We start from the raw sequence: 15,716 nt of genomic DNA on the forward strand, positions 1-15,716 counted from the left end.
GGAGCAAAACAGCCCCAGAGTGAAATCAATCTCGTGTTCTTAAAGTACAGTTCAGAAGTGAACATTTCCAAAAAACTCTACCACTATTTCTCCTGATATAAAAACACCTGCAATTTGCTAGGCGTGAGGGCACACACCTTTAAACCCAGCACTCCAGAGGCAGTGGCAGGAGGATCTCTATGCGTTCGAGGCCAGCCTGGTTTACAGAGTGAGTTCCAGGACAGCCAGGGTTATGAAATGAGATTTTGTCTCAAAAACAAAGAACAAATAAACCCATGCAATGCGAAAAAGACGTTCAGCATGGGGATGCTCATCCTAGGGGGAAAAAGCTCAGTCAGAAATTCCCGCCCCTTCCCTGTCAGTATCTGCTAAATGTGGTGAACACCTGATTTGATGGTGTTTGTTATTTCCCAAAGAAATTTCACCTGAGGAGACATTGCTCTGCCTGGGACCCTCCCCAGTGGGAATGCCAACTGGCTGTCTTGTAAAGGGTGTACCCCAGTCCGTTTCTGCTGGATGTTTTCAGGTCCCAATTTAATGTTTTGATATTTCTCTATTTCTTGCTAATTTTTTTTTTAACTTTGGCTTACTCTATCCTTAACTCGCTCATTCAAAAGGCAAAGAGAAGTTTACAAAATCTTGCAAAAGAGGCGTGTATAGGTTTTTCCTGTCTGCCATTTTAACTTTCTAAATTTATGCTAAATTGCCTTTATTTAAAACACGCCGTACCTTTGGTTTGGGAGTAACATATTCCTTCACTAAACATGATCTGGGATATGCCACCGTCCGGAATGTTTTCCTTTATGAATACGTATAGGTTCTCCCAAATAAAATCCCCACTTTTCCTTTACTGCAGAAGTATTCAGAAATAAGTAAAGATCTTCTGAGAATGGAGCATGGGTTGACGTTGTTGCGGACCTGAGCAGTAAGAACTACATTACCCAGAATGCCAAGAGCAGAATAGCAAATCCTGAGCCAAAGAGAGCAGTTTCAGACTGGGAGGACCGACAGGCACTGGGCGGGACTTCCTACATTTCGACCTGTCTGTGGTTTAACTTCCCTTGGATAAATTGTTGGAGGAATCTGAGCTTTAGGATAGCCAAGTTGGACACCAGGTAAGAGAGCGAGCTGGCGCCGAGTGACGGCCGATGAGACCACCGGCAGCGGTGGTGGCCGTGCGCGGGTCCCAGCACCATCGGCAGAGTCCGATGGCGACTCCGAGGCATCCGGCTCAGGTGAGTGCTGCATGCTAGGCGTTCCCCTACCCCAGACACTTCAATCCTAAAGCCTATTGAGCGCCCCTCACCCACCCCATCCTACCCCACCCACGCTGAACTCATGTCCCTATGGAAGAAATACCTGAGTCCAGAAGAGTGCCAAGCCCGTGGGTGGGGTCCCCATTTCTCTTAACTAATATAATGAGGCATGGGAGAGTGGGACCAGAAGGAGATTGATTGACTGGTATTGGTAATGTCCTGTTTGGACACATAAGCCGGAAGCATTCTAGCTTAAAAATGACAAGGTGAAGCCTATTACTTGGGTCCTCAGGGACCTAGGAGCCCACGGGACCAATTGGAAGATGAATGTGGTCATGGACTGTACAAAATATTCCAAAAGCTGCACAGAGTTAGAACGGGCTGGGAGGGGATAATACGTTAAGCTTTGTGCAACATCCCACAGCTGGTATGACTCAGCATTGTGCACCAAGATTTAGAGATAATTTAGACATGCAAAGTCATGGAGATCTGGGACTGGACAGGAGTCACTGGAAGGCATGAGCCCATGAAAATCTACCATGGTCCTTGACTCTTACACCTTTCTTCCCACAGATTTCCAGGTCCACAGAAACACATATGGTCTGCACACAGGTGAGTGTGGAGATGAGTGAGTGGTGAGGTGGTGAAAACCTCACCAGTGTGGCCCCACTCCTGCTCTCAAGTTGGTAGTAGAATTCATTTTTGCGGGACTTAAGAGTGGGGTGTAAAGTCTAGCATGGAGGCACACCTCTGTAATCTCAACACTTGGGAGGACAGAGGCAAAAGGATCACCAGTTCAAAGCCAGCCTGAACTACATGGTGAGACCCTAAGAAAGACAAGAGTGGTTGGTAAGATGGCTCAGCAGGTAAAGGCACTTGCCACCAAGCCAGAGGACGTAAATCAATCCCCCAGAACCTACATGGTAGAAGGAGAGAACTGACTCCTGTAAATTACCCTCTGATTTCCATGAGTATACACACACACACACACACACACACACACACACACACACACACACACAAAACCACACCCCACAATGGAAAAATGAATAAACCTAAGGAAGAGGTAGAGGCAGAGGCAGGACCAGCATGGTACCTCAGTGGGTAATGGCACTTAGTACCAAGTCTGACAAATTGACTCTTACCCCAGGACACACATAGTGGTCAAATGGACAAACTCCATCAAGTTATCATGACCTTCACATGCATGCTATTTTGAACACATGAACACTCACACGCTAAATTAATTAATTAAAGCACTCACATGGTAAATAAATAAATAAATGAAAAAATATGAATGAATACAAGAAAGAGGGGTATTGGGATTTCAAAACCCATAGTGGGAGTGTTAGCTGATAGCTAGTCACACAGATCTGAAACTCTAGGGATGATTAATCATAGAAACATCCCAAATGGTGAAGGCTGATTTTGCCCAGAACTATAGCTTGACTTTCAGTTAGGAAAGTTCAGTCATGAGTCTTTTTTATTTTACTTTTTATTCTTCACTTCTTCGAGTACTAAAGGCTGTTTTTTTAACACCTCGAGTCAGCTGGTTCTCCTGCCTCAATCTCCTAGGTGCTTGGACTATGAGTGTGCACCATTATGCCCAGAAGGAACCCAATCTTTATAGTAATGCCATTAGCAGAAAAGTAAGGGTGGGAGCCATGACAAGACCTGATGATGACTAAGCATCTAGCTGGAGATATAGACATGGTTAGCACACCTGAGTGAGTGGAGGAGCTGTAGGAACTAGGTGAGAATGTTGCTGATCTGGTAGGTGGCCAAGAATTCCATAGGAAGTGGGGAACTCAAGTCAGACAAAAAAAAAATGGAATAATTCAGTTAACATAACACATACACACCAGTCTCACCAGTGTTTAGGAGGGAGGGATCCTTGGAGTGTCTGAGGAGTTTCATTTTGACAGCTGGAGAGCCCGGGGGCATAGGTGTTCATCTGGGAGGAACAGTATGTCTGTCTGGAGAGGAGGGCTTCTGTAGCTAGACATTCAGTTGAGTTTAGTTTGAGGAAGCCTGTGACTGGTGAGATGTCATTGAATGCCACACAAGTGGGAAACCAACCTGTCATTCCCCAAGTTTTGATGGTGGCTGGCCTTAGAGCAAGGAACAGAATCAGCCATAAAGGCGTTGGGAGGGGATGGCAGCTGCGTCTCACACTAGATAGCCTCTTGCCTCCATTTAGGAAGCTTTTTCTAGATACCTTCTGCTAAACAATGCCCAAGGAGATGCTTGTGGTATGGGGTTTGCAGTTTGAGGTGGCTGTGGGAGTGAGCTGTTATAAGAGAGGTATGGACTAAAGAAACACATAGTGATGGGAAAGGTTATCCCGACACCTGCAGTCCCTGGGATTAGGATGCCAGGCAATCTCTTACTTGGTTTTGAGGGGAAAATCAAAGAAATTAGCTTGATTGACCAAAGTTAAGTCAGCTGGACTTTGTGAGTTGCTTCTGTTGGTTAAAGGGTTAAAGACAGGAAAAGAGCAGAGGGCAGAACAGATAAGGTTTACTGATAAGGTTCTTCAAGTACTAGAGAGGGACATTTAGAGCTGACTACCATTTGGAATTATTTTGGGTTCAGGGTTCACTCACCCCCCCCCAGCCATACCCCTTTCTGTTGGTTGATTGGCGTCTCATACCCCTTCAATTGCAAATGAATCTCCACTTCTGCCCATGAGCAAGGAAGCCATTGCAATAGGACGCTGGGACTCGGTTTGTGAGCAAGGAAGCAGCTGTACTAGGGTCCTTCCATTAGTGCCTGAGTAACTGTGGATTGGCTGGGTGAACAGTGGCTGTCCCAACCCCTGCTGTTCTCTGTGGTGTAACAGACACAGAAAGACCCACTACATGCAAAAGGAAATAGGCTGCTTCAGAGGAACCAAAACTACCACCTGTTGCTTAGGGCAAAACGCTATTTTTAAAAAATCCTCACACTGTGGTTTGATGTTCCACCTTCTCTCCTCCTAAGGGCCCGTGGCCTCAAAAGAAGTTCTGATAGCCTTGTTATTGACAGGTCCAAAATGCATAGCTACTCCTTCCTCACCTTTCTCTGGGTGCATTGGGAGGTTGTAGTGATCTGGGAATGACATCACAGGTGAGTGAGTCTCGGTGTGTTGGGCTTTTTTTATCTTTTCAAGAGGGGAGTAAGCAAGGGGGTTGGGGGGGTGAGTAAACTAGGAATCTTAAAAAGAAGTTAGTCGTTGAGTGACTTATCCCCATCCTGTCAGGGCTGTGTGACCTTTGAAGATGTGGCTGTGTACTTCTGCCAGGAAGAATGGGAGCTCCTGGATGAAGCTCAGAGGCTACTGTATCTCAATGTGATGCTGGAGAACTTTGCACTTATAACCTCACTGGGTAAGGCCCCTGCACCTCCTCTGGGTCTTGGTTCCCATCTGCCTCTTTCTCCTAGAACGAGCTCTGCCCTTTCCACAGCCAAACTATAGGCCTTGTTGACTTCCCTACTTTCTTGACAGGTATGTTATGGGTATCAGTGCTGAGCTACATTCACTGCCCTGAGCAACCCTAACGCATGCCACCCCGAGTATTCATCAAAATGTCTGGGTGGCAGAAGTCCTACAGTCATAGTAATGGGGCTGTCTTACTTTCCTTACTTCTGCTTTGATAAAATACCTTGACAAAAGCGATGTGAGGTAGAAAGGATTTATGTAGACTCAACAGTTCCACAATACATTCCATCACGGCAGAGAAGCCACAGCAGCAGGAGAAAACCGGTTGCATCACATCCAAAGTCAAGAGCAGAGAACAATGAATCCCTGCATGCCAGTGCTCGGCTGATTTTCTCATTCATAGTCAGTCCAAGACCCCAGGCCCAGGGAATAGTGACACCCATAATGGGCAGATCATCCACCTCAATTAAGGTAATCAGAATAGTCACCCACAGACATAACAGGGGGCCCTTCTTCCAGGTCATCCAAGACTGTGTTAAATTGGCAGTTAGCAATAACCACAGCTTCAAAAGTGGCATTGCCCTTTCCTTGTCCAGATGGCCATGTTCATATCCATAATTCCTTTTTCTCCAAGTTCTGCCCACTTCTGGCTGGTGTCTGATAGCTGTGTCTTTCAGAAATTTCCTTTGTTGTGATGCTTGGTGCTTATGTGCACTTTGGATTGTTGTACATGACTCTTTACCCAGGCCTCTTCAAAATACTGATCATTGTTTACCAATCACTCATCTGTCTTGTCTTTCTTTAAGACTTACGTTTTCTATTTCCCATGGAGTTGAACAACTTGGGGTTAAGGAGAAAGTCCTGATTTCTTTCACAAGGTGGACATGTCAAGATGGTCACAACGGTTGCCTGTTCCTCATGAGTGAGTAACAGCTGATGCAGGGTATGACATCCAGGTTGTGTTCAGATCAAGCCAGGAATCTGCAGTGTGTCTAACAGCATTATGATGTAAGTGTGTGGGGCTGAAACATTTCCTGCTTGCAGTTGGAGATGTGATTCCCTCCTATTCCAGCCACCTTGTCTCCACTCTGCCATCATGAACTCTTAGCCCTCTGGAACTGTAATAAATCCTTCCTTCAATTAGTCACCTTGGTCATCATGTTTTCTCATAGCAATGGAAAGTAACTGACATACTAACCAAAAAGAAAGTAGCTATGAGTTGTAGGTTTTCATAACACCAAGTCTGTGTTTCCCAGGTAGCAAATGGTGTCCAGTGATTCAGTTTATCTAGCAGGAGTTCAAATAGGTCACACAGTTAAACACACACACACACACACACACACACACACCAAAAAAAAAAAAAAAAAACTGCTCCCACTTAAATGCAGGATTTCTTTATTCTCTTGTAATGTTCTGAATGTCTTTGCTGTCAGTAGCAATATTTCCCTGTTCTTTTCTGATTTGGTTAATTTAGGTCCTCTCTTTCTTTTGATTAGTTGGGTCAAGGTTTGATTCTTTGCTGTGTTGTCTTTATTTCTGTTTCATTCATTTCTTTCTGGTTTTTATTATTTCTTGCCATCTACTGATTTAGGTTTGTGTTGTTCTTGCGTTTTCCAAATTCTTGAGTTGCCTTCGTTAAGTCATTGATTTGAGCGCTTTCTGATTTTTTTAATGTAAGCACTTAGACTGTACACTCTCCGTATAGGACAATTTTTAATGTGTCCCAGAGGTTTTGTTGTGTTGTCTTTCCATTTTCTTTTACCTCTGGGATACTGCCAGCCCAACACTCAATAGTGCATTTAATTCCGTTGGATTTGTGCACTTACTAGAGTTTTGTTTGCTGTTAGATTTTAAGTTTTATCATTTTATGATCACACAGGATATATGGAGTTGTCTCTATTTTTCGGAATTTGTTAAGATTTGTTTTATGTCCAGGATATAGTCTATTTTAGAGACACTTCCATGGGCTGTAGCTAGAATGTGTATTCTTTTGTGTTTGAGGAAATATCCTGTAGTTATCAGTTAAGTCCATTTGATATATGGTGTCTTTTTAATGCTGATGTTTCTCTGAGTTTTTTGTCCAGCTGACTTGTCTATGGAGAAAGTGGAGTATCGAAAGTGTCTACTATTAGTGGGTTGGTGCTTAGCTATGTCTTTATTTCTAGTAATTCACTTTGTATGAAATCAGGTATGATTGTATATATGTTTAGGATAGTAATGTCTTCCCAGTTAATGTTTCCCTAGATTTGAATGAAGTGTTCTTCTTTATCACCTATAGTTAGTTATAATATGAAGTCTGTTTTGTCAGATGTTAGTATAGCAAACTACTGCTTCCTGGTCCCATTTTATTGGAGTATTTTTTCCTAGTCTTTCACTTGAAGGCGGTGCCTATTTTCAAAAACTGGAGTGAATTCCTTGTAGACAAAAGAAAGAAACATTTTTGTTTCTTTTCTTTTGGGGGTGGTGGGTGGGAGCGGGGGCAGCTGAGACAGAGATCCTCTATGTAACAGCCCAGGCTATCTTGGAAACTGCCGCTGCTTCCTGGGTGGTTGCCTGACTGGATTTTTGTGTCTTGATCCATTCCTCAGCCTGTTTGATTGGAGAATTAAAGCCATTGATATTTAAAGTTACTTAAAGGTGTCGGTTGATTACAGTCATTGTTTTGCTGTCTGTATCTCTTGGCAATGTTTATTCCTCTTTTCCTTCCAAAGTGTTGCATCCCACATTATGTTTAGGGTTGATCCGCTGGATATGAATTCTTTCAGCCTGTTTGTTTCATGGAACTTTTTTTCTTTCTCCTTCAATATTTTCTTCCTTCAATTATGGAAGATAGTTTTGCTGGGTAGAGTAGTCTAGGCTGGTGGTCATGGTCTTTTAGAATTTGGAGTACATTGCACTGGGGCTCTTCTGGTTTTCAAAGTTTCCATTGAGAAATCAACTGTTGTTCTGATGTCTTTTCCTTTATAAGCAACTTGGTGTATTTTTCTCGTATAGCTTTTAATTGTCTTTCTTTATTCTGTACATTTAGTGTTATAACTATTATATGTCATGAGGAGGTTCTTTTCTGGTACTGTCTACTTGGTGTTCTGTGTGCTTTTGTATCTGTATGGATGTGTCTTTTCTTAGTTTAGGGAAGTTTCTCTGTGGTCTTGTTGTAGATCTGGCCTTTGCCATTGACCACAAATTCCTATCCTTCATCCACATCTAAAATTCAAAGATTGGAAAAAAAATAAATTTTAAAAATTAAAAAATAAATAAATAAAATCAGAAGATTGGATCTTTTCATGGTATCCCAAAATTTCTGTATATTCCTTTCCTGTGTTTTTAATTTTTTTCATAATTATCATTTGCGTGGTCTAATTCTTCTACTTCATCTTCAAGACTTGATCTTCTGCCTTCTACTTTATCCATTCTGTTTATAAGGCTTTCTGTTGAGTTTTCTAGTTGATTTCTTGAGTTATCTTCAAGACCTGATATTTGGTCTTCTGTTTGGCCCATTCCATGTGTAAGGCTTTTGCTAACTTTCTAGTTGAGTTGTTGAGTTGTTCAAGTCCACCCTCATTCCAGCATGAGTCTTCTGTACGGAATTGAGATTGCCAATCCTGAGTTGTACTCATCATTTCATTCAGCCTTGTATTTGTATTTTCTTGAACCTCCCTCGGGTGTCTATTGTCATCCTGTTGAAGTTCAGTTAGGTGTCTGTTCATGCTCTCTTTAAACTCCTTGAAGTCTTTGATAAAGTTTATGGTTTTGTTTTCGTTGTTTTTTATACAGAGTCACACTATGTACCTCTGACTGTCCTGGAACTCAGTATGTAGACCAGGCTAGCCTCAAACTCTCAGCGATGTATCACCACACCTGATTCCTTTTCAATTCCGTATCCTGGGACTCATCTAGGTAATTCTCATTAAAGAACATTTCTAGCAGACCAGTGGTTTTGATGGGAAACATGCTGTCTTGGTCTTTCATGATGTTTTGTTTTTTCAGTGTAGCCTGGGCATGTGGACTTGTTCCTTTCATTATGTGTCTGATGTGAGATTCTATCCTGCCTTAGATTGGGCAAGTGTGGGATCTGTGGGATGGAGCTAGGCCAGATAAAAGTGGTGCATTAACTGCTTGATTGATCTTAGGCCAGGCAAAGCCAGTCTGGAGCTAGGCCTTTGGGTATGGAGTTGAATCTTCTTTTAAAACATACATTCACATATGTGTGTGTGTGTGTGTGTGTGTGTGTGTGTGTGTGTGTGTGTGATCATTGTATTACTTTTTCTTTTTCTTACCAATTTTTTTTTCTTTTTTAATCTTCCCCTCTTTATCTCTGTTTGAATTGCTGTTTGTTGAATGTGGGCTTTTAACTTCCTGAACCTTTGGTTTCTTTAGTTTCCATTTTTAGCACCTCAGATGACCATAGGAGGTAGGAAAGGCCCGGGGTCTGCACCTTCTGGGTTGATGTTGTTCGGTGAGCTCCTTGTTATGTTAGGAATAGTCTCTGTTAGAAATGGTGACCTCTGTTTCTTAGGTATCCTGCTTTCAGATAATGTGCTTGGGCTCTATATCTGGGAGAACACTGGTAACTTTAGCTTTCTTTTCTGAACTCTTTGTTTTATGATAACTTAATAGGCTTCTCAACTAGGGGCCTTGTGACCCTCTTTACCAACATCTGTAAAGGTAGAGAGTATGTTATAAAGTCAGTGTAGAATGCCACTGAGGCTGTATCCAACCTTTAGCCCACCATGTTACCCTTCACTGCCTGCCTGTCCAGCGGCACCCTCAAACATTTTAAATTATACTGAGGGACACCTCACTCTCTTTCTTCTGAAGCTTTTTTCTCCCATCAGATCTCCTGCAGCTACAGCAATAGCCCATCCTGCTCTTACCTTACCCTATGATCCCCAGGAACACAGGCCCAGGGACACACAAGTAACCTGCAGCCCTTGGACCCAAAGATACATTGAGAAAACATAACACTCCCCATACAGTGTGACCTGTAACAGTTTTAAGTTGAACAGTACACAAACAAGTACCTCCCAAAGCACAGGCATGCTGTGCTCAGAAGGGCAGTCGGGCAGCATGTGTTGATCAGTACTTCAGGCAGTAACAGGAGTAATCCAGGCAATGGCCACTGCTCCACCACATGAGCGGCCCTGCTTGCTGTCACATTCTCATTGATACATACTGCAGGTTTTAATTTCTAGAGGTGACTGAGTGGCAGCATGGAGAGGTGAATGCGATTGAAAGGGGATTGATTTCTGAGAGAGAGAGGTAGACTGCATCATTCAGAGTATTGTGAGGAAACAGCAGGTGCTGAGGATGCAAATGTAAGAAAGGGATTTATTGGAGGGCAGGTCATGTGCACTTGAGTACAGGCCAGAAAGAAAATTGTGTCTCCTGGAGCTAGACTTCCCGATGGTTGTGGGCTATCCAGTGTGGGGGATGGAAACCAAACCTGCATCCTTTGGAAGAGCAGTGCTCACTCTTAACCACAGAGACATCTCTCCATCCCCAGGATATGGCCGTCTCAGCTAGAGTATGACTGGGATAGTTAGCGCAAAGGAGTCTGCTCTTGGATATACAAACTATGAAAATACGGTTTGCAGTGCTCGATCTGGATTATTCTAGCAGCAACTGAACTAAGTTAGATTTTATGCTATCTATTAAGAACTGAGCCCCCCCCCCAAAATAAAAAAGAATTGACCTCCCTTCCCACACATTAAGGAATTAAGGAATGAATGGTTGGGAAGAAAGCAGAAAGAGAGAGAGAGAGAGAGAGAGAGAGAGAGAGAGAGAGAGAGAGAGAGGGAGAGAGAAAAGAAAGAAAGAAAGAAAGAAAGAAAGAAAGAAAGAAAGAAAGAAAGAAAGAAAGGAAGGAAGAAAGAACCAAAAAATGGAAAGGAAAAGGGATAGAGAGAGAAGGATTCCGTGGTTAAGAGCGCTTGCTACTCTTGTAGAGAACTGGAGTTTGATTCCCAGCATGCCCATTCAGGCAGCTCAGAATTTACAACCCAGCTCCAGGAGATTTGACACCTTCTCTGGCCTATGTGTATGTGCATATATACACAGATACACTTATGTACATAATACATAGAAATAATAAAATAAATCTTTAAGAAAAAAGGAGCTAAGGAGGTAGACATTGGAGAAATGTGTCCATTTAACGTCTAGATTGGGGCCTATAAGGGGAGGACTGGTTATTTGCCCTCTACACTCTCATCTTCTCTGGAAATAACGAAAACAGTAACAGGTCCGGCCTTTATTGTTTTCTCCCAGGGTCCATGGAAGAGTCTAAGGACCAGATGAGGATTCTAATCTGAGGGATATCAAATGAATCTAAGCACCTAAATTCTTTAGTCCATTCACTTCATTCTTCTAAATCAATTCTATCTGCACAGTTTCTTTTCTGCTCTCGGTCCTCCTCCTGCTCTCAGTCCTCCTGCTCTCAGTCCTCCTGCTCTCGGTCCTCCTCCTGCTCTCAGTCCTCCTGCTCTCGGTCCTCCTCCTGCTCTCAGTCCTCCTGCTCTCAGTCCTCCTGCTCTCAGTCCCTCCTGCTGTTCTCTCATTCTATCTAGTTCTTTCCATCCCCATCCTCATCTTTGTTCTTCTCCATCAATTCTTCCCGGGCTATGAGAGAACCAGTATATATACCCAAGTAGTAATTCTTTGACAAAGGAATGCAAGCCTTGAAGTTTTCAGGATCAGAGAGAGAGAGAGAGAGAGGTGATAAGGATCCACACATAAAGCAATAAATGTCAGCTTCCAATTACAACCCAAAAGGGGAGTGACTAAAGGGAGTTCTTTGGTTGGGCCAACTAAAGCTAAGATCAATTAGGGCATCTAGGAACAGCACCTGGCTGAGGAGGAATTCAAACTTAATTTGCACAAGAAAAAAATCTTGGCACCTGTCACCTGCCTGGTCTTTGTACAAGCCTTGACAGCAATCTCCTTGGGTCAGAGCAATTGCCTTAATTCAGTAACTAGCAAGTATCTAAAACACCATCCCAGGAATGTGAACAGTAAATCTCTTAAATTAGGGTCTTGTGTAAATAACCCGGGGTGAAGATAAGGAGTTAAAGATTTAATTGCTAGTGGTTATTTTATCTGTAAGTGAGATGAGCTAATGTTGATCTGCATTTGTCCTTGGATAAAAAGGTATCTTAGCTGAAATATTTGTGTCTGGAGAATGGCTCTGGCCAGATTTATGTTAATGAAAAAATAAACACAGCTGGAGACAAGTATCCAATTACCCCAGATGTATAGGGAAAGTTGTGCCCAAGATTGAGATGCAATCATGAGATTACATGTACACTAACATGGAGATGCATAGTAAATGGGGAGACTCATCTGTTATTGCACAAGAAGTTTACAACAAGAGACAGCCAGTTCATTCAAAAGGCAGTAAGTCCATAACGCCTTGTGTGGTGGTTTCCTCTAACAGAACCCTTAGTTCTGATATGTTGACCTTCTGAACTCCAGTTGTCACTGCTGTATACTATCATGGACTTTTGCTACCAGTGGCTCTCAGTATGGAAACATTTAAATAATATTCCTTTTTACCTCCACCAACCACAAAAATGAAATCCACCTATAGATAGTTGGCTACAAGCAGATCACTGAACACTAGCTAGTCTTTCAGACAGAAACCTGCCAAAGGCTCAGAAATTGATTTATGTCATTTTTCCCTCTCTAGTTGACACAACTTCTGTCTTTGCAATAAAAGTAGCTTGAAGCTCAGGCAAATATTTTCTTCTCATGTACCTTTCAAATCATAAGATGATCTAAATATAAAGCTAAGCATATACTTTTTTAAAAAAATTGCCACTCTTCATGGTGAGTTCAATAATGAAAATAAATTTAAAGCATAATTAGCAGTTTCAGCCACAGTGAATATGTTCTCTGTCCTTTCAGTTTGTTGGCATGAAGCAGACGCTGAAGAAACAACCTGTGTACAGAGTGTTTCACCAGCTGAAGAACCACAGGTCAGGACTCCAAAGGAGGATCTACCCACAAAGAAGACTCATCCTTCTGACATCTGTGTTTCAGTCTTGAAAGACATCTTGCATCTGAATGACCTTCCTGATCAGAAACCATATTTGACTGAGGTGTGTGCAAACCTCCTGGACCAGAAGCATCCTAGAGCCAAGAATTGGTTAAAAAGAGATGTGGACTCCCTTGTGAAGAGTTGTATATTCCATGTATCAAGGAATCCTTTCATCTGTAGTAAGATTGGAGAGAAATTCCCAGATATGTGGAATCTTCTCCAACCCCGGGCCGTTCCTCAAGGTGAGAAACAAAACAAAATTAAGCATGGAAAGACTTTTCACAGTGATAAAAATAATTCTAAGTCAAATGAGTATAAGAAATCTTCCAGCCCCCAGCACAAGCTTCTAGAGTACCAGAGAGCTTGCAGTGAAAGGGGGGGTGCTGAATCTAGCAAATGTAAGCAAGACTTAAACAAATGCACACTTGTACCATCCCAGACAGACCAGACTGACAAAAGACCATATGAGTGTCATGATTGTGGGAAACTGTTTGGCCAAAAAGCCACACTTAGGATACACCAGAGACGGCATACTGGAGAAAAACCCTATAAGTGTGGTGAATGTGGAAAGTCTTTCTGTCAAAGCTCCAACCTCAGTGAACACTGCAGGGTTCACAGTGGAGAAAGACCTTATGAGTGTGTGGACTGCGGGAAAGCCTTTGGGTGCCACTCTAGTCTTCTCCGGCACCAGAGAACACACACAGGAGAATGGCCGTATGAATGTGGTGACTGCGGAAGATTGTTTAGACAGGTCGTCAGCCTGATCACACACCAGAGGACTCACACTACAGAAAAGCCTTACGAATGTGGACAGTGTGAAAAGTCTTTTAGTCACAAAGCCACGCTTACTGTACATCAGAGAGTTCACACTGGAGAAAAGCCCTATAATTGTGAAGAATGTGGGAAATCCTTTAGCCAAAGTGCCAACCTTATTAAACACTCCAAAATTCATACTGGAGAAAAGCCTTATGAGTGTGGGGAATGTGGTCTATGCTTTCGTCAAAGAGCTACCCTCATGAAACATCAGAGAACCCACAGTGCAGAAAGGCCTTATGAATGTAGGGAATGTGGTAAGTTCTTTAAACAATACTTCTACCTCATTGAACACCGTAGGATCCACACTACAACAGAATTTTATGAGTGTGAACAGTGTGGGAAATCCTACACGCAAAAAGCCACCCTTCTTAGACACCAGCGAGTCCACACCGGAGAAAGTCCTTATAAATGTGAGGAATGTGGAAAAGCCTTTGAGTACAAATCCAGACTTGATCGACATCAAAGAACTCACACTGGAGAAAGGCCTTATGAGTGTGCCAAATGTGGGAAATTCTTCAGGGAAAGCTACAATCTTGCTGAACACCAGAAAATTCACACGAAAGCAAAGCCTTACAATTGTGATCAGTGTGGGAAATGTTTTAGCCGGAGAGCTGACTTGGTTAAGCACCAGAGGGTTCATACTGGGGAAAAGCCTTATACATGTGGTGAATGTGGGAAAACCTTCAGCCGAACTACCAACCTTGTTCAACACAGCAGAATTCACACTGGGGAACGGCCGTATGAGTGTGACCAATGTGGGAAATCTTTTAGCCAAGTATCTACCCTCACTCGGCATCAATTACTTCACGCTGGAGAAAGACCTTCTAAATATAGCAAATGAGGCATGTCTTAGACAACCCTCTAGCACCTTCTAACATGAAAAAATGTCACAGAAAGGCAGAAAATGTGGGAAATCCTTCAACACTGGGTAGACCATCACAGCTCCTGGAAGCCTAGTATTTGAAAAAACCATTAGGCCTCCCAAGAGAATGACATTGTTGTTCCCTGTAGCAGACTAGAGAGCCTCACACGAGTATTCAGAGGAGCAAAGTACTATGCGTTCCAGGCATATGTATTGGTACTGGAGGTCCCCTGCACATTCTAAATGTCTCTTTTGCCAGAATTAAGTCACTGCCAAAGTGTCTCCTCAAAAGTGTCTCTCCTCTAGCATCTTGAATTGAGTGCATATTCCCCCCAACATGCCCATATTCTCCCCTTCCCTAGTGAAAGCCTCAATGGCCTGTGCCTTGCAAATGACCTTAATCCCTTTCTTTGGTCTGTATTTTGCCTAAAAGAACCTGGTCTGGGTTTAGCTCCGAGGCTTCAAGAAAGGATTATCTTCTTTTTCATTCTTTGTCTCACATGATTCATGTTACTGTTTATATACTCCAAGATCACTAGCCAGTAACTTCCTGCTGTTTTGTGCAATAATAAAGGCCTTATGTTATTTTCGTGTATTTTTAATCAAGAGTTTCTATTCACAGCCTTGTGTGGCTACCGTAGGCCCTGTCTGTATAGATGGGAACAGTTTTTGAGGCAGCTCCATTCATGCCGCAGTGGGGGTACTGCTGTAGGAAAGAGTACTTCTCATATATGTTGCTTCCCAAGACCTTTAGTGGCACAAAACAGGCTGTTCAGGCCTCGCTTTTTGCCTCAATGCTTGCTGTTTGTTTGTTGCTGGGAGGAGGGTGTTTTGTTTTTATTAGACCACAGGTTACCTTGAAGGTGAGGTCACTTGTTAGACCTACAATGTTCAGTGCTCTTAGCATAACTTAAATTTGTTCTATCATTCCCACATGATTTGACATGATGCCCAAGATTGTTGAAGGGACCTTCTCACTGAGTTTCATAGAAACAAGTCCATGACTCCAAGTGTCATTTGTCACTTAAGAAATTAGGCGAGCCAAATAGGAACAATAACTGATACATCGCCATGAGCTTCGATTAGTTGAGAGGTGGGGTTTTATGTGAAAACAAGGACCATAGGTGACGTATTCTGGAAAATAATTGGCCATATCTTGTGTCCTGAAATTTTAACTGAGTCTGAATTCAGGCTGTTACATAAATTATTTCTGGTTGCTTATAGCAGGATTTGCTATGAGAGACAGCCAAAAACAGAGCACGAAGATTCAAAAGCGTGCAGTTTTTGCCAGGACCGGAATGTGTTGGAGTTGCAGACAGAGCAGCCATA

The 15,716-nt window shown here is 42.7% G+C and overlaps 1 protein-coding gene across 1 annotated transcript; it reads left to right on the top strand.

Annotated features, from left to right (window-relative positions):
• The first annotated feature begins 1,034 nt into the window (after positions 1–1,034).
• Positions 1,035–14,974, top strand: LOC118575770 (zinc finger protein 883-like). Its single transcript, XM_036176173.1, has 4 exons — positions 1,035–1,235; positions 1,830–1,868; positions 4,498–4,624; positions 12,577–14,974. Exons 1-4 carry the CDS (start codon positions 1,149–1,151, stop codon positions 14,364–14,366), a joined length of 2,043 nt encoding a protein of 680 aa, XP_036032066.1. The 5' UTR covers positions 1,035–1,148; the 3' UTR covers positions 14,367–14,974.
• Positions 14,975–15,716: the final 742 nt, after the last annotated feature.

The sequence above is a fragment of the Onychomys torridus genome, unplaced genomic scaffold (assembly GCF_903995425.1).
Source record: "Onychomys torridus unplaced genomic scaffold, mOncTor1.1, whole genome shotgun sequence".
Taxonomy (NCBI): domain Eukaryota; kingdom Metazoa; phylum Chordata; class Mammalia; order Rodentia; family Cricetidae; genus Onychomys; species Onychomys torridus.

Coding starts and splice junctions, on each gene's coding strand:
- LOC118575770 (XM_036176173.1), top strand. CDS start 1,149: ATGAGACCACCGGCAGCGGTGGTGGCCGTGCGCGGGTCCCAGCACCAT. Junction 1,869..4,497: donor CACATATGGTCTGCACACAG/GTGAGTGTGGAG, acceptor CCATCCTGTCAG/GGCTGTGTGACCTTTGAAGA. Junction 4,625..12,576: donor TGCACTTATAACCTCACTGG/GTAAGGCCCCTG, acceptor CTGTCCTTTCAG/TTTGTTGGCATGAAGCAGAC.